Below are 26,395 nucleotides of genomic sequence, written 5' to 3'. Positions count from 1 at the left end.
CCTGTCAGTGCTTAGATATTATCAAGCTGAAAAAATGAATACAGAAATCCAACATACTGTCATCAAATGTCTTTCTATTATGAATTTAAATTAAATGTACATCCCCATAATGATCTAAACAGTCCATGGCTTTTACTTCTTTACCAGGCTAGTTACAAGATGTTGTCTAAATTAAATTCTATCTCATTACATTACTATGTTTTAACTTAACTGTAATATGTTCTTTCTACATTTCAAACCTCAGTTACTTTAATACCTGTTGAAATATTACAAAATTGTTTCATTATCACAGGTCACCTTCTTTGGTATTCCCATTCTGGAATTACACCTCTCACAGTAACCCCTTGGCCACTGATTCTGCCTCTTTGTTACCTGTTATAACTCAATCAATATTACAAACATGTCAACATTCATCAAACAGTATCTTATCCCCAGATATGGAGCAGGTTAAATCTAAAACTGTCAATCAATGGTCAGATTGAACCTCCGAGTTGGGGCAGCAGGTTTCTTCCAGTCCCTAAGTGAAAAAATCCCACACTCCCCCTTTTTACACATGTACACATGTGTAACAAAATCCTGTATGGGAAGAAAACCTTCAGGTAACCAGTGGTTATAAGAAAATACCAAACATCATTCACAAAAGTACATCCATTATTTTTCATAGTAAACACTCCAGTGAAAATGAGTGTTTCTCTCCGTCCTTCAGTCCTAAAAGAAACAGAATCTTCCGATTTTAGTTTGAGTTTTACATTTGCAAACCGCCAACTCCTGTGGGAATTAGAAACGGGTCACATGTGCGTTTTTCCAAATGTGTGAAATTGTAGGAAACCTGTGTTTCCAATGGACCTCCAAAATAATGTATTAGTCTAAAAACATGCTCGGTTATTCATTGTTTTAGAATCATGCAGCTGCACTGATCACATGCAGACATACATTCACACCCACACTGTCAGGTTGTAAAGTCAAGTTTGGTCAGCCGCAGAGTCAGTCATTGATGGTGCTTTTCTCAAGTCACACTGTCAGTCAGGGTCAAAGGTCATTTGGTCTCAGTTTCATTGGCCATGTGTCGTGCTCTGCAGAGACTTTGATATTTCAGCACAGGCCAGTATCCTCTGTCTACAAAAATCAGTCATATATGGAGCGCCATAATTTATTACTTCGTGATTACAACTTTATTTGTTAGATATCTCTAACTTGTCATCGGGACGGCTGCTTCCCACATTTCCTGCAACTTGGTACAAAACTCACTTCCTTATAGTACTACTACTACTGCAAGTTATTTACACCTAATTAGTATTAAAATGTCTATTAGATCTATTTCAGAAACTTGTGTAAATAACTATTATCTTGAGTCAGATCATTACTAGGATCTGTGTAGCTCTCCACTTCATAGCTCATTATACTCATTTATCTTCAATTCTGGTCTACTTAAAAAACAATGTAATACTCTTTAGCAGTGTGTGGAACCCTGGGTGTCCGAACATGCAACAATGACCCTTTACTTGATCAAGGATTCAAAAGCAAAAGTAATTTCATCAATGGTTTGTAGTTGAATTTAGGAATTATCACTTATGGTAGGTATGTTTTTACTCTTTAACATCTCTAAATGTCAGGTCATTACTAATTAAATGGATGTCCATTCGAAGGTGGAGAAGCATGTCTTTCAAACTCATAAACTGATGCCTTGCGCTCCCTGTGAAGCTGCAAGTAAGACCTGAAAACCACAGCAGGATGGGTTCAGTGACCCCACATTCCTTCCAATTATATGGCTTTTTCAAAAATCAAATGTGCTGTTTCTACTTTTACTCCATTTTAAACACTACATTCTGGACTACAAACAACAGTTATTTCCCCCTAAAAAGTTTTCGTATAGTAATATATGTTACAATGGTGAAATCAATACTTTATAGATTGGAATTATATTTGGCCTGTCACTAGTTCTCCCTTCAACATTATCCATACGAATAAAGATTTGTCTTATAGAGTGGTTCCTAAAACTGTTCTTTTAATGGTGATCAATATTGTAACAAATGAGATCACTACTTTATTCACACATGAATAAAAATCACTTGAAGAATGATTTGTTAATATGATGGAAAGATTGAAGAACATGGTTCTACTCTGCCATGTCTCCCCCTTTCTGCCTCAATGTGTTTTAGGATGATTTTCCCATTGTACTTTAACAGTTTCCCCTTTACTGCTATTTTGAATTTACCAATTGACTAATTCATGGTTAATACATCTTTTTATCTTTACTTATTTATCAAGTCAATTCAAGTTGTTTTTTTTAAATGCGGTGTCTTCTATGTGCATTTGGTGAATAAGTGTGTTTATGTGTAAACTCACTCCTTCCCGTTCTCCTTTTCTCCTCCCCTGGTTGTCTCAAGCCGTGACCCCGACCTCCTCACTTCCAATCGATCATGCCAACTCCTCTGATTCTGTCTTCTCTTCAGTCCATCAGCTCTTTAATCCATCCGCTGTCACTCTTTTAGGCAGCCTTTGGCCCAGTCACATCTGCAGCCCACATCATGCCACTGTTCTTTGCACTGCTTAGCATTTCATCTCTTCCTTTACAGTCTCTCTGCTGCTTTATGGAGGGCCGATTCTGCTCTCATTTCCCACACTCTGCTCCTTTGCCAAATCTCGTGGCTCAGCTTGGAACTTCATGTCCTGTCTGAGGGACTGATGAGAGTATTTCTGTATGTCAGCAAGCTGTTTGGTTCTGGATGCCTCAGGTAGAGACGGTTCAGCTCCGGTTCTCTGTCTGTTTGATGGAGAAGGAGGAGTCTCCTCTTGGGTTAGGTCTTTTGTCTGCTTGGAGTGACGGGGTCGTAGCCTTTCTAACTCAGAGGGGGAGTCCAGGTCTCAGGACGCATTATCTATAAGAAATCTAGCCAATTGAGGTTAAATAAATCCAACCCCTTCCACTCTGTCCCCTTCTAATCATACTATATGTCTTAGTTCAATTAATATATACTAATGATATTACAAAAACTCTCTCTAAAAATTGTTTCAGGAAACCATTTTTTTCCATAAATTGAAATACCTACATTTTTCGAGCATCACATATTTCACACACTACGAAAGAACATCTCCATACTTTCTCCAATATTTTAAATCCCACTGTTACTTAGAACAATAGTAAACCTGCGGAGCACACTAATCAGATCACAGCAATGGAATTTGACTCAAGTGTAGGCCCATGTCTACTTTCCATGATACTTATTACTTTTGGTGAACATTTATTCATATTGTCTAAATTCCTTGTCTATGATGTGCAAACAGTTAGAGTATAAACATGTGTTTTTCTCAATGTATTTACACTCCAAGGATTCTTGAGTTTACTCATCTCCTGGTGCTGTCGTTCCTAAAAATGTTAGCAAACACAAAACTCCCACTACAACATTTATAGATAAATTGATCTAGCAAGATGAACTCTTTTCTAATTCAAAATGTGACAAAAGAACAATGATTTGTCTTTCACAAGACTGTGGTGTAACAGAATGACTCTTGACCTCATGGGGTCAAATAGATTTAGCCATGAGGCGGCTGACTTTAAAATGAACCGGGACAAAGAAACCACATGCATGTGGGTATATTATAGTTAAGAAAAATACCATGAAATTCACAATGCAATGCAACGGTATCAATCAGTTCTCAAAGACTATGTTTAAATAGCAGCAAATCATTGTTTCTTATTTATTTCAATATATCTACCACTTCAAATCACACATTGATCTGTTAATTTTCAATGTATTTCCTTCCAACTTCAGGCATTAGAGAAAAAAGCAAGCAGACACACTCCGGGCCGCTGCTGCTTTCGAGAGGAAAAAGGGGGGGGGACTCTCACAGACAAATACTGACACCCCCCTCTCTCTCCCCCGCTGTAGCTCTCAGCCTTTTTAGGAGACCTTACCAAGTCCTCCTGTGTACACCGACTGCAGTTCAAGGGGCGGCGATACACCTGACGTGAAGCTGTCCAGACCTGAAAACAGAAACTCGATTCTGCTGTGGTGAAGTCTGGCTAAAAAGGGAGGTGTTCCAATAGGGTCGCTTGTCTCAAACCAGTGAAGAAGTCAACAAGAACCCAGCAGAACTAGAGAGTGACTGTTAGCGGGAGAACTGTGACGGAGCGACAGAGACTGGCCCAACATTTTCCAGCCAGTACATAGATAGACCCCGTCAGAAGACCGGGGCTGTGTTTAAAGGGGAACTTCATTTATTCTTAGCCAGAAGTGCAGTTTTTAATCAAACAATTATGTGATTTATGGAGTCAGATTACATTTTTCTCATAAACACAATTTTATAATCGGTCTGAAGTATCTGTTTTAAGGCATGAGCCGCAGATTAAATAACATAACACTGATTAAGAGCTTGGATGAAGAAGTTGTAGGGTTTTTACAACAGTTTCAAGAATCAGTCTTTATTTATTTATTCTTGAGTAACTTTACTGATTTATAGTGTAGTGCGTAAGGCAATATCTCATTTGAGTGAGGGGCACCAGCCCTTCATGCAGGTCACTCTCTGTGAGAATAGTTCATATTTTCCCTCCAGTTTGGAGACAGATTATTTTATCATATGTTAGTTCAGCAGTGTCAACCAATCCTCTAATCCTAGAGTTATTGAGACGCATTAGCGACACCAGGGGTATTGTTTTTCGCAGCAACGATGATACATAATACCATGACAAAAGCCATTATTAAAACAAGTAAACTATTAGAAGTGCTAATGGAAAATGTTTTGTGAATATGCATTTATGCCATCAGAAAGCCATACATCATATGATATTTTTGTACGCCTTGTGGGTACACGGAGAATTTATATTTATTTAATGCAACGTTATGGGTTTTACATGTCCTGTTCATAATACGGTAATCATTGCAGTATTAATTGAGCATTTTATGCTCAAAGGAGGGAGTGTCATGATTATACAGATATGTTGATTTCAGTGACGTTGTAGTTAATAAATAATAAAATGTAGTTAACAATAGGTCTCATAACAAAAAGAGGTATGCCAAAGCTTGGGCCTTCTCCAAGGAGGGAGTGGTCCAGTTTTAGATATTAGACAAATAGAAGTGGATGAATATGTCAGAACTCTGAGTAATATTATGCAAGTTTTGTCTACACAGCAGGATAGGAAAACTACAGAGATACCAGACGAGACACCAGAAGAGACTCCTGTTCGGCCAGGTGATTGGGTGAGGGTGAAAGTTCACAAAAGACAGTGGGCTCATCCCCGGTGGACGTAAGCGTGAAAAGTTGTAACAAACTTCACACGCGCTCCGGTTTAAAGGTAAAGAAAAAGGAGCAAATTGACACCACCTCACACATTGTCACCCTTCACTGGCAACTTCCAGAACATTATTGGGAGTTAGGACTGATTTGGCAGAGCTGGAACAAAACAATAAATAGAAATAAGATAAAGATAGAAACAACTCAAAAGACCAATTGTCTATAGATTTGTATAGATTGTACATTAATGTGAAAACCTATTTTTTTGTTTTACATCTGAAAAAGATTCAAATTGTTTGTATATGTTATTTTTGTACTCATTATTTAAATTCTGTAACGGACACAACCAGGGATAAAATAGAGATGATGACAAGAACAAAGCCAAACCAATTGTGGGGTCCCCTAGGGATAAGAGGCAGAATAGCATTGTTGATTGTGCTCATTACACTTGGCACCTTTCTGGTTGGAAGGGGAGTACAATATCAAGTAAAACATGGAACCATTAGTTCACTCATATAGAATGCCCACATCACTAACAAGACTCCAGCTGTGTTTCACAGACTTTCACTTATCCTCAGAGCCAAAAAATCAGCTGAGCAACAAGAGGAGGAGTTAGAAATACTCGGTCCCAAACAAGAGGCGGTTATAATCAAGATGATTCACCCCCCCTATATGCAGTTCTTGTATCAAATGATGAGATGGGTTTAAGTGATCGGGATATGTAAGTGATGGGGATTAACAGATTAGGGGAATCTCTAAATACACTGGATCCATGTTTTAGTTCGTACCAGAAACACCCCCTGTTAAACTATGAACAACCGACCGGTGACCTGAGCACAATTATTGAAAATGATTGTTAGACACAGGCTACCCACCCACAAGTACAGCTTTGTATGTACAAACTCTATGAACAAGATTCCCCAGCAGATAGTGGCGACATTGCAGATATGTCCAGTCACAAAAGTTACTACGGTTCTAAATAACAGTGAGATTTAAAGTGATGGAGAAAATATGGAGACGTTCTTTTATAGTGTGTGAAATATGTGGTGCTTGAAACATGTAGGTATTTCAATTTATAGAAGAAAATGGTTTCCTGAAAGAGTTAATTGGAGTAAACATGTTACAGTGGGTGAAAGCAATGTTTAGGGATATGGTAAAATTATTAGTAGACATGAATTGTGTTTAGATGACATTTAACAACTAAGATGGATAGTAAGATTAGGAAAATAGAGTGGAAAAGGTTGGATTTATTTTACCTCAAGTGTGTTAGAATTAACTATAGATAATGCGTCACGAGATCTCTCTCTCTCTCTATCTCTCCGCCTGTCAGAACGCTACGACCCCAACTTCCAAGCAGACAAAAGACCTCACCACGGAAGACTCCTCCTCATCCATCGAACAGACAGAGAAGCAGAGCTGAACCATCTCCACCTGAGGCATCCAGAACGACAGGTGACATAAAAAGGCACACTGTCATCGCTCCCCCACAGGACATGAAGTTCCAAGCTGAGCCACAAGATTTGGGCACAAGAGCAGAGTGTGGGACATGAGAGCGGAATATGCCCTCCATGCAACCAGTAGAGACTGTAAAGGAGGAAATGAAATGCAAAGCAGATGGGACACTGAAAAGAGTTACAGCGGAAGGATCCAAGAGCAGATGGACTGAGGAGAAGGTGGACGGAGGAGAAGACAGGTCGGAGGAGTTGGCATGGTCCAGCAGAACGTGAGGGGGTCGTGGCTTGACAACCAGAGGGGGAGAGAAGGGAAACGGGAGTGAGTGAGTTTACACATAAACACACTTATTCACCAACGAGAAATACGTAAAGAAAAATATTTATTAGCCATGAATTAATCAATTGGTGAATTTATAAAGAAAGAAAGAGGAAACTATTAAATAACCCTAAAAACACACTGAGGGTAGAACATATTATTCAATATTTTCATCATATGAACAAATTATTCTTTAAGAGATTTTTATTCATGTTTGAATTTGGGGGAGATTTAATTTGTTACAGTATAGACCTACAGTTTAAAGGAATGGTTTTAGTAACCACTCTATAAAAGCAGACAAATCTTTATTTGTATGGAAAATGTTAAAGGTAGAGCTAGTACCAAGCCAAAGATAGTATTCAAATCTAAAGTATTGATTTCTCCATTGTAGCATGGTTATTACCACAGGATAACTGTTAAGGTGGAAATAACATTTGTTTGTCGTCCAAGATGTGGAGTTTTAAAAAGACACTGGGCAAAGAGCGATAGCAAAGTTTAATTTTTTTTTAACTAATGTAGTTGGGAGCAATACATGCGAGGCCTTGGGTCACTCATTGTGATGGTGCATATGTTTTACAACAAACATCGTTCAGGGAGAAGGGGTCGCTCAACCCACCCTGCAGATGTTTTAAATCTTACTTGCAGCTTCAGAGGGAGCGCACGGCACCAGAGTATGAGTTTTAAAAGACAAGCGCCACCAGCTCCTAAAGATCATCCATTCAATCAGTGATGACCTGACATTTAGAGATGTTATTTAAAGGAGAAAAATATCTGCCATAAGTGTAAATTCCGGAATTAAACTACAAACCATTAATGAAATGACTTCTGTTTTTAAAATCCTTGTTAAAGGAGGGAGTAATTATCACATGCTCGGGCACCCAAGGTTCCACACACTGTTAAAGGGGTTAGCATAGCTATTTAAGTAGACCATAATTGAAGATAAATTAGTATAATTAGTTATTGATATTCCACCGGTTCTCACACCAGTTCAGGGACTTTATCACTGCATTAGAACAGACCACCCAAAGTTACTGAATAGGAACTTTTAAGTGATGAAATTCTACAACTGTTGTAACTGACCAAAATCTTCTCCCAGAAATGACTGTCTAGAATGTCGTACCCCAGAGTAGAACGCACAACGGCCCCTTCTAGAGAACATATTACTTTAATACCTTAAATGGTATGAAAGGAGGGAGGGTAAATTTCTCATGAGGAGACAGTTACAAATGCTAGCAGAACAAGAAGACCCACCCCGTATACAGATGTTGATGACAATGATGAGTTAGTTTAAATGATATGGATGTTCGGAGATGAGATTGATCAATGAATGTCCAGCCGATGTGATTCTTTAAATGATGAAATCATGTGAAGAAGTGAGCAAAATAAAATGCTAAAATGGAGTGAATCCATTTAAATTTACTTCATACTATTCCAAGATAGTATATTTGTATTATTCCAATTAATTTTACACTAAGATAGTCCATTGTATTTGACTTTATTATTTTATACTATTCTAATATGGTAGATTTCATGTTGTATAAATCATTGCTATTCTAAAATGGTTTGTTTCTTTTCACTTTGTAAAAACAAGTGCCTTAACACTGAGCGTGGTATGAGAACGGTTTCTGTGAAAGGAGGGAGGAAGAAATGTTCTGATACCAAGCCATTGCTGCTATTTTGAAGAATGCTATTGAATGTAAACACTAGAAGTTATACACAAGGGAAAACTTTTTGGTTTGAACCAGGCAAATAATTTATTTTGTATTTTTGTAAAGTTAAGCCTATTGAACCATTCCATTTAGATTGTATGTTTGTAATATGAGATATGTACTATGCGAAGTTCAGATGAAGAACTCATTGATTTCAGTATTATACACACCTCTTAGGTGTGTAAGGAGGGACTGTTAGAAATTAAAATCAATGTTTTGATGGTATAATGTAGCTTAAACATACCGTCAGTTTAAACGCTCTTTTATACTGAAAAACCAGAAATTCTTGTGCACAAGCAGTTAAGCTTTTATTCTGAAAATCCTTCATCTCCGGTTAGCATTTAGCATGTGGCTAATATACGATTTCCTAAAGAGGTGAATTGAGTAGCGAAATGACGTGATGTGGTGAAAACCGAAACCTACTGATTTAACACTACAACTATAGATGTCGAGATACTACCATGCTGAATATTAAATGAAAGTACAGTTTATTTGAATACATTATTGTTTACAGAGGAGAGTAGCATGTGACAACTTCCGGAATGACCGGAAACCAAACCAGCCGTGAAGCATTTTCTGTATGTTTTAGAGTATTGATTACAGCGTTTAGAATGTGTTACATGAAAAGTGATGAAAGAGAATATGAGGAGAAAAGACGTGTTAAGCATATGTTAAAGGTGAAAAGTACCAATCCTCTGTTTAAATGCAACAACGGACATTAGAGGCGAGGTGAGCCGGCTGGCGGGGAGGAGCCAGCAGAGGATATATAAAGCACCGAACGGGGGATTCGAGCTTCTCTTCTTGCTCAGGTCAGGAGAGCCAGATCACAGCTGTTTTCTGCCGGAACAATATTCTGTCTGTAACACTACCGCGCCTTTTTTTATTAAAGTATCCCATTTGAATCTTTTCAGAGACTCTATTTAGTCTCATTTTAAAGCTTCTCTCCTGGACGCGAGAATAAAGAACATATTTAACAGTAGGAACTTTTAAGTGATGAAATTCTACAACTGTTGTAACTGACCAAAATCTTCTCCCAGAAATGACTGTCTAGAATGCCGTACCCCAGAGTAGAACGTACCGATTGATCACGACGGCCCCTTCTAGAGAACATATTACTTTCATACCTTAAATGGTATGAAAGGAGGGAGGGTACATTTCTCATGAGGAGACAGTTACAAATGCTAGCAGAACAAGACGACCAACCCCCGTATACAGATGTTGATGACAATGATGAGTTAGTTTAAATGATATGGATGTTCGGAGATGAGATTGATCAATGAATGTCCAGCCGATGTGATTCTTTAAATGATGAAATCATGTGAAGAAGTGAGCAAAATTAAAAAGCTAAAATGGAGTGAATCCATTTCAATTTATTTCATACTATTCCAAGATAGTATATTTTTATTATTCCAATTAATTTTACACTATTCTAAGATAGTCCATTTTATTTGACTTTATGATTTTATACTATTCTAATATGGTAGATTTCATGTTGTATAAATCATTGCTATTCTAAAATGGTTTGTTTCTTTTTACTTTGTAAAAACAAGTGCCTTAACACTGAGCGTGGTATGAGAACGGTTTCTGTGAAAGGAGGGAGGAAGAAATGTTCTGATACCAAGCCATTGCTGCTATTTTGAAGAATGCTATTGAATGCAAACACTAGAAGTTATACACAAGGGAAAACTTTTATGTTTGAACCAGGCAAATAATTTATTTTGTATTTCTGTAAAGTTAAGCCTATTGAACCATTCCATTTAGATTGCATGTTTGTAATATGAGATATGTACTATGCGAAGTTCAGATGAAGAACTCATTGATTTCAGTATTATACACACCTTTTAGGTGTGTAAGGAGGGACTGTTAGAAATTAAAATCAATGTTTTGATGGTATAATGTAGCTTAAACATACCGTCAGTTTAAACGCTCTTTTATACTGAAAAACCAGAAATTCTTGTGCACAAGCAGTTAAGCTTTTATTCTGAAAATCCTTCATCTACGGTTAGCATTTAGCATGTGGCTAATATACGATTTCCTAAAGAGGTGAATTGAGTAGCGAAATGACATGGAGTGGTGCAAACCGAAACCTACTGATTTAACACTACAACTATAGATGTCGAGATACTACCATGCTGAATATTAAATGAAAGTACAGTTTATTTGAATACATTATTGTTTACAGACGAGAGTAGCATGTGACAACATCCGGAAACCAAACCAGCCGTGAAGTATTTTCTGTATATTTTGGAGTATTGATTACAGCGTTTAGAATGTGTTACATGAAAAGTGATGAAAGAGAATATGAGGAGAAAAGGCGTGTTAAGCATATATTGAATGTGAAAAGTACCAATCCTCTGTTTAAATGCAACAACGGACATTAGAGACGAGGTGAGCCGGCTGGCGGGGAGGAGCCAGCAGAGGATATATATAGCAGCACCGGACGAGGGATTCGCCCTCTTCTCTTGCTCATGAGAGCCAGATCACAGCTGTTTTCTGCCTGAACAATATTCTGTCTGTAACACTACCGCGCCTTTTTTAAATTAAAGTATCCCATTTGAATCTTCTCAGAGACTCCATTTATTCTCATTTTAAAGCTTCTCTCCTGGACGCGAGAATAAAGAACATATTTAACAATAGTCAGGTGACGGAGCTTGGTGTGGTCTCTTCTTCACGGCCAGGACTGCGAGAGGGAGCTGCAGCTCTTCTCTCCTCTGACTGAACAATATTCTGCTTGTAACATACCCGCCTTTTTAAATTAAAGTAACCAATTGAACCTTCTCAAAGACTCCATGTAGTCTCCTTTTTAAAGCTTCTCTCCTCGACGCGAGAATAACGATCACGGTTTACAATCTGGTGACCCTGACGTGATCTTCGTTGGACCGGGAGAGACAAACAACCAGCTGTTTTCTGGGGACGCGGCATCCGTTCAGACACACAACGAGCTCGAACAGATTCGGTAAGAGGAAACCTGTTAGGTCGAATTCCTCATAGTTTATGCAGGAAAATGTTAGATTTGTGTGTTTGACGGAGGCCAGGGGATCCTGAAAATAGCTGTGCATTTAATGTTAAAACAACCTAAATTGATCAATATAAGCATCTTACCTCGTGGTGCTGCTCCAACCCAGTCTCACGGCATTTCGTGTTCACCAACACGATTTTTAATCTATTGATTCATGTTCACCAACACGATTTTTAATCTATTGATTCATGTTCACCAACAAGATTTTTAATCTATTGATTCATGTTCACCAACACGATTTTCCCCTTTTATTCGTGTTGCACAGCACGATTTTAAAAGCAATGTATTTCTATTGGTAGTCTTTCCCCTTTTTTTTCGTGTTGCACAGCACGATTTTAAAAGCCATGTATTTCTGTTGGTAGTCTCACGGCATTACGTGTTATAGGAAGACCGGAAGCTGTGTGGTTCATAAAAACATGTTCTTACTCAATATCAAGCCACGATTATTGCTTTTATTTAAAATCGTATCATTTCGGACTTTTGTTGCTGTCTGTGAGGGAAATAAATGGGGCTCATTTTTCCTTCTAATTTGTTATTCTTTTCAAAATAACACACTGTTATTTAGTCAACAATAACACACAATTATCCTTGTTTTTATTTATTTGTTTAATTCTATAATCTCGGGCTTTTTTGCCGTCCTTCAGGAACTGAATTTCAAAATAAAAATAACTTGAAACAGACTTAGGCCTATAAGGGACATTTCGAGCATCATCGAGTTTAGGATGGCCGAAGACACTACACTACCCATAATCCCCAGCTATCGTTTAGGACTACAGTCCCCGTGATTAAACTTCAAGTCGGGATTGGATGTTGGAGTGGCGGTGCGCCAAGGTTACGGAATCGAAACTGGATCGAACGCCGCCCCCCACCCAACAATTAGAAGTTGCCAGTATTAAACACCAATTACAATGAACCGATTAAACGTCTCTCTGACACATTTTAAACGCATTTCAAGTGGAAGAATTGTTCGTGTCTCCTCTTCGTGTCTCGGGAAGCTGGAAGCTGTATTATTTTCAAAAAATAAAAAAATATTCTTTTTTAACCATAACGGGTACTTTACACAACATTGAGTCAAACTTATCCTTGTTTTAATCCTTGTTTTATTTATGTTAAATTGTTGATGTCGGTTAATTTTCCATTTTATTTATTTTGGTTTAAGATATCATTATTTTTTATTTATTATTATCATGTTAGATGTTTAAACTTTTCTGCATTTTATAAGGCAATATATACTTTTTTGTTTTTTTCCGTAGGCTACTTAGGTTATTAAAGAGTTATCGTGTCAAAATATAGGAAATGTATTAATATTTTATTGTATAATCGGTACAGGAAATTACATCATTCAGAGCACCACCTATTGGCCAAAGATGCTGCCACAGGCATCGCGATCCATCCTCTGACAAAGTAAGTTGGGTCACTAAAGTCTGATACATGTTTTGCTTAGATTTAATAATTGTTTTTTTTTAAAAAGCCTTTACTCGCATGGTTCATCATACATACTGAACTGTTCGAAGTCTGAGAAATGCTTTCGCCATAATCAGCAAAGCAACATTAATGTGAAATTATTCTTGCGGACGGCTAGCTAGCTAGCTCACGTTCAACATAAGCTTAAACTAGTTTAGCTACATTTATATCAGCTCATAAGTGGTGTGTGAAAAATATTTGTCTTAATTACGGCTACATACGTCGGTGTTAAAGTGTGAGTTATACGTTATCTTAATCGCTTTTGTTTTACACATGACAGTACTAACGCTGGCCGACATTTTAATATATGTTTGGGGGGAAGGGGCATAGTCCACGTCCATGTGCTTGTTACTCGTATGGAACAGGAAACACGTAAATGAACTCAGTCTGTCTAAAGTAGTTAAACCGTCACAATGTGCATTTAAAAAAGCTAGTTTCACTACATAATTCACTTTTTCTGTTCTTTCCTGCAGCTCCTGTACCCACACCACAAACCCATACACTGATCTACACCATCATAAAACCAACGGCACTTTTAAGAGCCAAACTCAACCTATCTCTCTGTCTATTTACCTACCTTTCTTATAGTTATTGTATCTATCTTTTTCTATCATTCATTATCTATTTCTTCATCTATCCATCTCAATCTTAAAATCTGTCTCTCTATCTCTGTTTGTCTCATACAGCAGCTGTTGCATGCATATCTGTTGTGTTTGTCTGTCTGTGTCTGTCTGTCTGTCTGTCTGTCTGTTTGGCTGTCTGGCTGGCTGGCTGGCTGGCTGGCTGGCTGGCTGGCTGGCTGGCTGGCTGGCTGGCTGGCTGGCTGGCTGGCTGGCTGGCTGGCTGGCTGGCTGGCTGGCTGGCTGGCTGGCTGGCTGGCTGGCTGGCTGTGTTGCAATGGCAACAAAACACAACCCAGACCCCAATAATCCCACATCCAAAGAAGGGAAACGCATGGCTCTTGAGCTGAAGCATGAACACATGCTAGCTGAAGCTAAGGTTGGTGTTTTAACCCATATGACCTCATTCATTTCCCACTTGAATTTGGCACTATCTGTTATCCAAAAAATGCTGAACAGGCCAAGAGTAACTGGATTTTGGATCAATGTATAGGGCCTTTGCAAAACGGTTCATCATTACAACATGGGGAGCAGAGGCTTACTAAATAAAGCTTGTTCAGCTTGTTTTACTTCATTAGTTGTATATGGTAGGAAAAACTTGAAGCAAAAATGTTCTTCAAGTGAATGAATTTACTTGTATTTGTCCACTGTCATATGGTATCAGTTTATCAGCAACATCAACCTTACATGAGTTGTTACTTGGTCACAGAAAGCAGCTGAGGAGAGGAAACGGGCACGCTCTGTAGGAGACACTTTACAGTCCCCTAAAAGGGCAAGCCGAGAGGGAGGCGTGGAGGGCGACGCCAAGGCTCAGCTGCAGGTTGAAATCCCAATTATTTTACATTTTTATGAATTTACTTAGTAAATGGTTGGAAAATCGAATTAAAACACAGTAATTGCTTTTTGAGGGTCTACAATAATTCCAATATATAAACGCATAGTGACACTACAGTCGGAGACATTCCCACTGTGGTGTCATAAGAACTATGCTTTATTTAATTTCACAAGCTTTTAAACAATAGGTAGATAATACAAATCATCAGTTATCTGTTGTTAACCCTCTGTGTGATGTTTTACAGTCACATCCCCCCCGACTGAGGGCTTCCAGTCTTCCAGTGTGGAGGTTCTGCGTACTGAACCTTCAGCACAACACGAATTTGGTAAATCACAAAAATGGAATTAAGTTTAAAACTAAAATCAATTTTTAAATAAATTGTGTTGGTGAGAGAAAATAACCTTATACACAACTGACAGTTCAGGACTCGGACGAGGATAGGTAGGTAGGAGAATTCAGTAAAGATATTGGCCAGTTCCATACTGAGCAAAAACATTATCCTTGATTTTTAGTGTTCATCTTAAATATAGTCATTTACAGTTAAAGTTTCCCATTCTGTTCACAGAAAAGAATATGGAGAGACTCTCTGACATTCTTTCCTCATGTCCTCCTCCTGAGCCTCAAAAAAGCTCTGCCTCATCCTGGTCTTTTCGGCAGCAGAAAGCCTCAGAGCGCTGGAAAGAAGCGAGACCACACCACCTACAATGCCTTCTAGAAAAAGAGGCTGTTGGTCATCCCCTGTGTGGCCTCTGCCACGAGCCGGCTGTTATTAGGTGAGATAACATTTACCTTTATTTAAATTACTTTACCTAATTGTAATTTTTCAGTATTAATGCTCAGTGCCCTGCTATTTCAGCTAACATGCATGACTTTTGGGATGTTAGAAAACTGGATACCTAGAGAAAACCCACATGAGAATGAAAGTAATTCTAGGATATTAGAATAATTTTGTATTTCCTCCCAAGGTGTAGAGAGTGTCTCCCCGAGGAGTGGTTCTGTGGAGACTGTGATGTACTTCATCACAAGAACCAGCCACTCCACAACAAGGACAGTTTAATGAATGGTTTTTTTAAACCAATTATTCCAACAACATGTGTTGTTAGAGTGGAAGGTGGATATGACACCCATGACCAAGGTATGGTATATATAAACTTGCATTTTGATGTTCACATGTCTCTTCGGCCAGCATATAATGGTAATTAGTGCTTTTCTTTTTTTTTTGACAGCTTGCATATTGCCAACTGTGAAGGCACCCAACTGCTCCTCTAAAGGCACACACTTCACTGTGGTACCAGGCAAACCAGTGATTTTAATTACCATCAATGGTAAACAAATATATATATATATATATATATATATTTGGATTTCTATTGAATTGTTGTTATATGTTTACTGTTGTGGGCTGAGGCATTGTGCTTCCACTTGGAGTAAAACCTTCATGTAATATCTTTTCATCTTTGACTATTTGTAGATGGAACTGTTGTAAAATGTGTCTTAATTATGTTTATTTACTTGTTCCAAGGGCGTTATGACTTGCATCTGCCACTATATGTCTGTCAAACTTGCCAGCAGCAGTGGACCCCCGACTTGAAAGTCCTCCTTAGGAGTGGATACTGGCCAGCTTCGGTCAGTATTTCCACACTTTACACCTTGGACCTCCTGAGCTCCTTTAAAGAGCTCAAGGTCATCTCTCCGGGATTCTCCAGACAGGCCTTTGCAAAGCTGCTGGAGCATCGCACAAAGTGTGGAGGAAGAGTAAGTGTAAATATTCTTTACCATATTATACATTTAACATTTCCGTAAATAGACTAAATCAAAGCAATGTATGTAATTATCTTCCAGTCTGGACATGTCAACGGAGATGCACTGCAGCGCAGCTTTCTGGAGTTCTCCTATGCCTCGTATGAGGAAGACCAGCTCTGCTGTGGTGCTCCTTTCATCTGCCCTGCCTGCACGCCGGAGATGTTGGCTGTTTCTGCCGATGGAAACAGGAAGCTGTATCGCTTTCGGCGAAGTGGAAGGTGCTGTTTTTACAATGTTGTTATTTAACTTTTTTGATTACTGTTTATATTTCATGGATATATTTGCTAATCTTTTTTTCCTCAGTTCTGATGGCAGCGCCTTTTTTAATGGGCTCTTTATAGCAGAAGACAGCGCGGTGGCTGCATTTGTCGACAAAATACAGAGATCACTGAAAAATGCAAGTTTTATTCGTCATTTTACCTTATAGGTATATCACAAAAATAGCCATGTATATCCGACCCTGACTTTCTTCAAATTCAGCTACTTCTCCTTACTATCTACTCCAAAATCAGATAATTAGAACAAATGGTATAGATCGTGATTCCATTGCTTTTAACTGATTTGTCATGATGTAATGTGTGTCTTAGACCCAGGGAAGAGGCACATGTGGGGACTCCCACACTGTAAAAAAGAAAAAGTTGAGAAAACTTAAAATATCAAGGCAACATGATGCAAGAGATTTTTGAGTTTTCTCAACTTTTGCCAGCTGTTGTTGACTTAACTAAGGTTTTTAAGTTTTGCCAAGAGTTCTGCCAACTTGGATCTTTTTGTTCACTTTATGAGGATAATACTGTGAGACTAATTAAGAATTTCTTGCTTGAATGCGATGTATTTCTACCTTCACCAAACACAGATTTTTGTGTTGAATTAATAAACAATTTTTCCCATCAATGTCATGTATTTCTACTTTCTTTAAATATAAATATTCTTGTTGTATAAATACACAATTATTCCTCCAATGGCATTTATTCCTTGATTCACCTAACACAAATATTCTTGTTGAATAAATAATACAATTTATTTTGGCTATAATTTTACATTCAAAACTGCTCAATATATGGATAATTAATAATACACACTACAGCTGAATGTTGTCAAGATTTTTTTTATTCAGTTTACCAGTGAACAACAGTAAAACCATCATTAATGCATGTGTAAAAAAACAACATACATACTGTTCTATTAGTCTAATATTAACATTTGGAGTGAATCTTCCTCCATGCTGAGAATTTGAAATTGACACTGAACTGAAATGTAAATGTTTACATGTGAACAGCCATTCTAGCCATTTGGTTACTTTTTTTTTTGCATATACACATCCAAGCTTAAAGATTACTTAAACTGTAATGTATTTAACAGTTGAAACACTATATGCACCCCTTGGCAACTGCCAAATGATTATATATTCCAGAGGTCAAAGAGATTAACTTGTTTGTTGCAGATTATGAAACGTGCATACTGTTCTATAGTCTAGTAACATTTGGGGTGAATCTTCCTCAATGCTGAGTATTTTAAATCAATGCTAGTCTTACTGAACACGTACTGTATATAATGATTACCCTCCACCCCCCCTCATGGTTGGCGGCTTCTGAATTTACACATTAACACTGAATTACTTTGTGCCATTTGTTGACTTTACATGTGAACAGCCATTTTTCTTGTTTTTTGCATATACACATTCAAGCTTTACTTAACAATAATGAATTTAACAGTTGAAACACTAGACACCCTTTGGCAACTGCTGAATTATTATATAATCCAGAGGTGAAGCATATGAACTTTGTTTTGTTTTACATGAGTGTAACAACAATGCACTTAAACTTCAATAACAGTCACAGTACAAGCTTCGCTTTCAGTGACCTTGTGCGCTGTGAGCATCGAGAGCCACCGAGCGAAAAAAAGATGGTCTGAATTGCCTCAAAGGAGTACCTCATCTGTTTTGGAAAATCAATGTTGAGGGCATACAGGAGGCCGAAGAGGTATGCCATGGCAGTAGAGAGGTTTGGAATATTATGAAGCACAATGTCCCCTTCCAACACAACCGCCTGGTCTCGCACAGTGTTGTCGGCTTCATCATGTAGCACAGAGAGGATGGCAACAGATGCACCTTGCACTGGTGCCAAAATGTCGGTGTCCTGAGGAAGGAGAACAGGTACATTATTAAGAGCTTAGAAAAAGTAAGACAGTAGAAAGAGTCATTTTATGAAAAAAAAAATATGTGTGAATTCTGAAAAGGTTAATGCTAAAGCTGAAAAGTATAACTTGTAAGCAGAGATGATTGGCTTCATAACGGCTAAAAGAAGTTGAAATGTTAAAAAAAAGGCAGAAGAACATGGGCAGCTATAAACTGAAATCTGACAGCCAATGAAAACTGCTAAAGCCAAGAATAGATTTAGTAGTTTAAGGAGGGTGATTTACATGAAGTAAACAAGTTGGTGTAAAGGAAGTAGTGAAGCTGTGCAAAGAGCCCATTGTAACAATGGTTCTGCTTTTAAAACAAACAAAAATGACAGCCAAAAAAAGCCTTACTCTTAGAGGATCATCTTTCAAATTTTGTCTCTCAGCTTTCAAATTAATGATTTGTTTAAGAAAGATTAAAAAAAATAAAAAAACATTCAGACTAAATACATTTATACTGATGAAATTAATTATTTAGTACCACGCTATACTAATTTGCCATTTAACTTGTGGAGGTATTAACCAGAAAAAATAAATCTCTTTCTTTAATCAATGTAACCCACCAACCTTGTGCTGAAACACCACCCAAAATGACCAACTGTTCCCCTCAGCAGAAAAAAAGGGATCTGAAGTGGAAAAGTCCAACCCTCACCCCAAAATCATCTGGACTGATAAACTGCCCTGGGGAGGTGTACTTACATTTTGGATTAACTAATCCTTAAAAACATCTTGTGAGAATAAGTAATTAGCTGCATGACCTGAATTATTTGTCTTTCCTGCAGTTACTTTTACTTACCAAGCACTTCAGGAAAAACGTGGTTGCATCTTCGCGGAGGTAGATAGGCAGGCCTCTCAGTGCTGCTGTTTTCCGGTGGGACACAATGTCGGATGTCTAAAAGTGGAAAACATAAGTAGTTCAATTAGTATAGTACTGTAATGTTGTCATTCCTAATAAGTATATTCATGCTCTTCTAAAACTGCCAGGCAAAAGAGCAGTTCACTGACCTGATCATCAAGTTGATCAAGGAGGTCCTCCATCTCCTGACCAAAAGCTCCTTTCTTAGACCTGTAGATTTTCAGCAGGCCAGGCCCAAACTTGTCAAGGGATGCATTGAAAGTCCCCAGGAGGTCTTTGCTCGTGATACGATGAAATTCCTTAGATATCTTAACAAGAAAACCAAAAAAATATTATCAATTTTCAAACCATAATGTCAGAATTTCTTACAGGAAGTTCCTGGGTAACTTGTTATGAGTCTGCACCATGTTAAATATCTGACAATTTTTCTGTGACCTGTGAAAAAGTGGATTACATACTAAAATGCACCACAGGAAATAAAGAACCTCATTTTTAACCATGGATTTTGAGGATTAAAAATTAAATAAAAAGGGTGACTATGCCACATCCATAAATTGCAGAAAGTGAATTACTCCTTGGAAGACATAAAAAAAAAACACACATTCTTACCTGATTAAACATTTTACTTTTGTCTTCTTGTTATTATTGCAATTTATTTCTACTGTTTAGACAAGCAAGTAAAAAAGGATGTTACCATGACAGTTTCAACTGAGACGTCGTCGTCTTCATCAGAGGTGTCATCCAACGTTCTGCTGATGTGTCATTCATCAGCTGGCCTCTGGTCTCTGAAGGAGGGAATCCCAGGTATGTCATACCTGGGATTCCTTCCTCCAGAGACCACCCAGGATGGAAGGTGCGTGGCCAACTCGGCAGACCAGCTGGTAAATGACACGTCAGCAGCACGTTGGATGACGCTTCTGAGGAAGAATGAAGTCTCAGTAGAAAATGTCAACATAACATCTTCTTTTACTCGCTTGTCTGAACAGTAGAAATAAAAAAGAATAGATCCTTACCTCTTCACAAGAAAACAGAGCAGGCCACCTTTCCTGGATCTCAGATACCATCGGCTGACACTCTACCACCTCCCTTCGCCTGAGGGAAAACGTCAGCTCCATCTTCTGTTCTATCAATGTTGTGTTCCTGTTCTTCTTCTTCATTTCATCGACCAGAGATACTCTTTCCTCTTCAAGGGTAGAATCATCATGGTGTTGTGGGTAATCTGGCACATGATTGACCTCTCCACGTTTGGGCTTTTTCAGGGTAAATGGACTGTCATCTTCCCCTCCACCTTTTCTTTTCTTGTTTACATTTACCTCATTGCATCCTGCCTGGCGAAGCTTTGACCTGTAGTTTCCAAGTTTGTACTTGATACTTGTTCTCCATCCCTCGTAGCCTGTGACGCCAAATGGCTCTTTCAGACATGGATAATTCTGAATGAGCGCAGCGGCAACTGACTCAAGCTCATCTTTCTCAGGGTAGCTTTTGATTTCAAAAATTGCTTGTGCAATTTTATCCAATATCTCCATCTTCATGTCTCTTGTCACTTCAACGCCCTTCTTTGTCTTTTCATGTGTGTCATTGGCCTTAGACAATTTCAGCTCCACATCATATGCAAACTTGGGGATTGGGAATGGAGATGGCCACTCTGCGACTTGCCTTAATGTGGTCTGGATAGAATCGGTCCAACTAGGCCTGAAATCCTCAGAGTGAACACTGATTGTGTCCTGAGAGGAGACTGAACTAGTGGATTGGTTAAGTGGAGACAAATCACAGTTCCACATGACATGCAAGACTGCACGCACAGCTGGTAATTCTGACATCTCTGTTAAGTTGCAGAGTGCATTTCCAAACTCCGGATCCTCAAACTGTAGTGAGAAATCTTCTTGAAGATTGAGTCTCTCTTTAAGCATATTAATCAGGCCCTCCACAGATGTTGGGACTTCTGGAAGCTGGATTCGCCGGGCATCTCTGGAGGAAAGAACGACCCGAAGTAACATAGTCTGAAAAGAGGGGAGAGAGAAAAGTGGGAGAAAATGATTAGTCAAACCTAATTAGAAGACAGATTACACCAATGTTGTAGAAAGCTGAAAATTTGAATTTACACAAATTGGGCCCTTCTGGTCCCAAACAGCAAATACAGTTTTTTTTAATGTTGAGATAATCCCAGTGTCCTCATATGAGGACATCATTTTTTGCAAAAACTACTTCCTGTACAAAGACAAACTTTAGGTATTGTACTTATTAGGTCCTACTTATCCCAGATAGCAAGGAGAAATAAAAAAAATGCACACCAGAAAAAACGCTCGGTCTCAGGAGGTTAATGGAGAAGGAATGTCCTCGGAGTCACCATAAGCTTCCCACCAAATGTGTACGCTGCTAGAGGATGGTAATCCGTCAGCACATCTGGATCCAGGACAAGAAGGTCTGCACAGGTGTTTTCAACAAGTTCATAGGACCTGTAATGTTCCATGTACCAAGAAGAAAGTTTTTTACAAATGAATGCCACCTCCTCTGCATTGACAAGAATGTTTGCAATCTTATGGAACTCAGGGAGGCCACTGCACTGCCCAGAAGACAAAATCATGCCTGCCGCATACTGTGTCCCATCCAGGTGAACCGTTTTAGACAGGGACACACTGTCTAGATGTGGGTACTTCTTCTGTATTTCATACTTGAGAGATGGATCCAATTCTGAAACCCTGACCACCTTCACATTTTCAACATACAGTTTTGGCTTGAAAAGGATCCCACTGTCCAGGTGGTAGGCTATCATTTGCTGATGTTTCGTGGACAGAGTGAGCAGCACATTTTTCCAGTTGCGAGTGTCATGGACAACCTTTTTAAAGTAGCTATGCTTAGCCTCATATTGCATTGTCCATAATTCAATCAAAGGCCCATAGCAGCGAATAAGTTGCGGGTAGTGGTCGATAAAATGATGTTTCGGCCTCAGTCTGAACTCTGGAAAGGTACTGGTGAGCAACTTGCGATGATCGAGTAGTTTATAAGATAAATAACACAGTGCTTCTTCAGAAAGCCTACTTGACACAACAATGTCAAGAATTTCCTTGAGGTCCATTAAAATCACCCAAGCTGGCTCCTGTTCTGGTATCTTGCGTCCAATCACAAAAGGAAGTAAACGAAGCAGTGTCCAGTTTTCATGCCCGTTTCCCCCCACTGTCCCCTTTTCAAAGCTTGCTTTTGGAATTTTGTGGGGCTTGTTTACTTTGTCTTCATACTTGTAGGGAAATGATGTTATGCAGTCATTTAACTCATCAAATGTAATAAAGCGTTTTGAAATCAGATTTTTCAAACATAAGGATAATTCCACAGGGATGACCCCTTCCAAAAGATCATGCAACAGATCTGGAGGAAATCCAGTTATTGGGTGAAAAAACAAGAGATGTTTGCCCAGTACACATTCACTTTTGACCCCCTTAACACTTTTGAGGTTGCCCCCCTGCTTAAGCTCTTCCAGAAACAAGTTATGCTGATCAACACTTCTCAATTGAAAATCATTAACCTCAGTGGTTGCAATTTGGCCCCGACTAATCAAACAAAACCGACAGAAATTTTCAACATTAAAACTTTCAGAAAAGCCAGCAAGACCATGCGCACCGAGGTTGTCAGCACATACACAATACACAGTGCTTTTAACAAACTGGCCCACAACTTCAACAAAAATTCCCTCTTGTTCTAGGCACTTTATATCTTTAAGCAATGGCTCAAGAAACTTTTCATAACCATATTTTTTTATGTCTACACTTTTACCCAAGACAGCCAACTGAATTGAAGTGAGACTCGATCTGAACCTGGCTGGTAAATTTAGAACCACCCAATATACTGCCGTAATCTTATGAACTTTTCTAGAGGTCCCCAATGGATTACACACTTCAAATTCATCAATGTATAATCCCAAACTGATACAAGTGTTTTGTTCTCCCAGTAGCTTATTCTCCTTGTAATACTTGCCGTCTTGAAAAGACTTAAAGTGCCCAGATAAAGCTTCTTGATTAAATACAATTTTGTCAAAAAAATCTGTACACCCAAGTAAAGTCTCAAGTACCTTAGTGACAGATATATATACAAAAGAGTTTTTATGGGCTGCGTTGTACAGATATTCTGTGGGTTCGATAACAGGAAAGTGCCCTTTGAAGTATATATTCCTTCTGTGATCTGTAGATAGGGAACCTTTCTCTGATATTGTTAAAAGGAGTGGATTAGTTTGAGCTATAGCACTTGAAATTTCTTGCAAAACACAATCATTTACTTCAATTTTATGTTTAGAAAGGATCTCTTTGACACTGTTGAAAGTTTGAGTGTTAGAGAAAGACAGCAGGTTATGCAAATGTTCTACAATCTTTTGTGTTGCACTTCGAGAAACGTGCAACACAGTTTGCATAGACAAAAAGAGAGAGGCTAATTTGTGCTCAAGTGTCTCACTATCTACATCCTCCACAGTATCTACAACCTAATTTAGTCCCACAACATCATGAGCTGATGTCCCTGCTTCACTATCAGCTTGTTCACCATCAATTATCTCATCTTCAGTAACAGTTCTTTGTATTGTTCGGAAATCCTTAAGTGTCCAGTTTTTATGGTTTCGACTTTTGTGAGAACTGAAGGTTGGGCGAGTGTTTGTTTTAAAGGTACACCTTAGAAAGGGACATTGTACAGTTTCTCTGTTCTTTAAATGATGTCCGAGATGGTTCCAAAACGTTTTTTCACTGCAAATCTCTTTAAAATCACACAACTCGCAGTGAAATGTTACACACTCCTGGATTTTCACTGACGCGTGTGATCTCGAGAGGTGTGATCTCAATGATCCAAGTGTTTTAAATACACAAACACAGTTGGTGTGTGTGCAAGGCCAGTGTGCACCTTGACCGTGGCGAAGGCGAAGATGTTTCAAGAGGGTCACTTGACTGGAGCTGGAGAATTTACAAAGCCGGCACTGCATGGAATCCACCACTGAAACACAAGAGACACAAATAGCATGAATAGCATTTTCACAACAGCCTCTACACGTAATTTAAGATAGAATACTGATATGAAAAACTTAAAAGTTAGTCTGATAATAATTATTGTAATAACACCAAGCTGTACTGGTCTGAAAGCCAACTGCAACAGCCGTTATATAAAAAAATAAATAAAACAACCATACATAACACAGAAGGAATCCCTTGTTGCAGGAGCTAAATAGCCTACATCAACAAGCCAAAAATAGAGACAAGAAAAAAGTCTATTGGGAATTGTCTTTCATTCATGAATATAATCTGTAAATTAATTTTAAAATGTAAATTTGATTTTAAATTATAACTAGGCCTATGACAAGCAACAAAAATGCAAACATGAATTCAAACATTTGTTTTTAAAAACACCAACCATAACCATGTTATAACTTCATAAAATAAAACAACATTTAAAATAATGCATTCTGATCGGTACATTGTAAAACATTATTGATGTAAATGTGGTGATTTCTGTACAGCGCTGCTCCTCTCCTCCTTCACACAGCTTTAACTTACTCTTGATTCAAACTAATGCAGCTGCCCAATTGTTAGATTACACCAGTGAGACCAACAGCCTATCTCCTAAAAAAGAATCGAGCAACCCGGCGACAAACCTCTAAAAACCTGCGGATGAGTTAATTAACGACCGTTACCACCCCGGCAGAACTACGTAGTTCGGCCGGCCAACGGAGCTCTCCAGGCGGCTTGCTGCCTCTGCGAGGTCCCCCACCTCGGGGGGGCCTTGCCACAACGTGGAGGTTCTCAACTTCGGAGCAAACTTCTAAACAGCCGTCATTTAGACAAACTAACCGCACAATGGGGATCTAAACCCTTACTTTCTCGCATGAAAAATTATTAAAACTTTAAAAAGTGACGAAATAACAGCGCTACAGCAGAAAATAAAACAACAAGTAATGGCGGCGCCGCGGAGAGGTCGCGATAAACGAACACCATCGTTTGCCGCCTTGTTTAACTTACCCAGTGTTGCACCGGATAAAAAATGCACAACGTTGGCTTTTCATAATGAATATAGTTCCCGAATTACTTACACCACTGAAATGACAGCCCACATGCCTGCATAGCTACATAGCTGCATAGCTGCATAGCTACCCCATGTGAAAGCGTCTGCATGACGACGAGGCGCATGCGAAAAAGTTACCAACAACAACAGACAATGACCCTACAGTAAAAACAAAGTCAACCATGCACTAATTCAGCGTGATGGAAGTAAAAACACGCTTATCTTACCTGCTGGAGCGAAAGTTTGGCCAGCTCCCACCACGCGGTTTCTGCTCCACAAAATGTCGGACGGGCACACCTTCAGCAAAGCGCGGTTCAAACTGGTCCAGGCTTGTGTGCGCATGCGCAAAAGAGCAAATGACGGAGTTGGCCCAACTCAACTCAAAAATCTGCTAATAGATTTACAATTTCTTGTTGAGCTGACTTAAAAATAGTAGTTAAGTCAACAATGGGAAAAATTTGCTGGGCAGACAAGAGTTTATAGATTACTTATTGCAAAGCCATATTTCTGAGTCAGTTTAATTTCAAAATTGTAATGAGATCAACAATTGCTAGTTATCGTTTTTACAGTGCAGTGGACAGCAGCGAGGGAGACGTCAAGGAGGGCTTCGAAGCTGGATGAAGAAGGGATGTAGGTGGCTGTATGTCGCCATGGGTTTCTTTTGAAGGCCTTAAATATGTACAGGGGGGAGATATTCGCCTACCCCCTGTATCTTCAAAAGGAACTCATGCCAGCCAAAGCCAAGTTCTTCGCCATGGATGTGGCTTGCAAGTACTGGCCGTACATGGAGAAAGCTGCAAGTGTCCTTCCTGCTCTCCAGGAGCTGACCACCATGAAGCCATTCCTCAGTGTAATGCATGCTCGAGCCCATGCTACCAA

General features: G+C 38.8%; 2 protein-coding genes across 6 annotated transcripts; one reads left to right on the top strand and one right to left on the bottom strand.

The window, feature by feature from the left end:
- Positions 1-13,985: 13,985 nt before the first annotated feature.
- Positions 13,986-17,343, top strand: LOC307038454 (uncharacterized protein). Of its 4 annotated transcripts, XM_079679851.1 has the most exons (8): positions 13,986-14,193; positions 14,894-14,974; positions 15,215-15,422; positions 15,615-15,784; positions 15,876-15,974; positions 16,172-16,404; positions 16,492-16,670; positions 16,756-16,944. In XM_079679851.1, the coding sequence occupies exons 3-8, from the start codon at positions 15,223-15,225 to the stop codon at positions 16,877-16,879; spliced, it is 1,005 nt and encodes a 334-aa protein (XP_079535977.1). In that variant the 5' UTR covers positions 13,986-14,193; positions 14,894-14,974; positions 15,215-15,222; the 3' UTR covers positions 16,880-16,944. The 4 variants fall into 4 exon arrangements, with proteins under 4 accessions (XP_079535977.1, XP_079535978.1, XP_079535979.1 ...); XM_079679852.1 differs by lacking the exon at positions 14,894-14,974 and having other exon boundaries at positions 16,756-16,951; XM_079679853.1 differs by lacking the exons at positions 13,986-14,193; positions 16,756-16,944 and adding an exon at positions 17,040-17,343 and having other exon boundaries at positions 14,741-14,974.
- Positions 17,344-17,541: 198 nt separating this feature from the next.
- LOC307038439 (uncharacterized protein) lies at positions 17,542-26,041 on the bottom strand. 2 transcript variants are annotated; one of them, XM_079679832.1, is made up of 7 exons: positions 25,744-26,040; positions 24,365-24,454; positions 21,778-21,942; positions 20,500-21,486; positions 19,636-19,794; positions 19,427-19,522; positions 17,542-18,587 (listed from the first exon to the last, which is right to left on the bottom strand). In XM_079679832.1, exons 4-7 carry the CDS (start codon positions 21,481-21,483, stop codon positions 18,285-18,287), a joined length of 1,542 nt encoding a protein of 513 aa, XP_079535958.1. In that variant the 5' UTR covers positions 21,484-21,486; positions 21,778-21,942; positions 24,365-24,454; positions 25,744-26,040; the 3' UTR covers positions 17,542-18,284. The 2 variants fall into 2 exon arrangements, with proteins under 2 accessions (XP_079535958.1, XP_079535959.1); XM_079679833.1 differs by lacking the exon at positions 21,778-21,942 and having other exon boundaries at positions 25,744-26,041.
- Between the last annotated feature and the right edge of the window lie 354 nt (positions 26,042-26,395).

The sequence above is a fragment of the Notothenia rossii genome (genome assembly GCF_949606895.1).
Source record: "Notothenia rossii genome assembly, chromosome: 1".
Lineage (NCBI taxonomy): Eukaryota > Metazoa > Chordata > Actinopteri > Perciformes > Nototheniidae > Notothenia > Notothenia rossii.
Note: the sequence above shows the minus strand (reverse complement) of the source record. Positions and strands in the feature narration are given on the sequence as shown.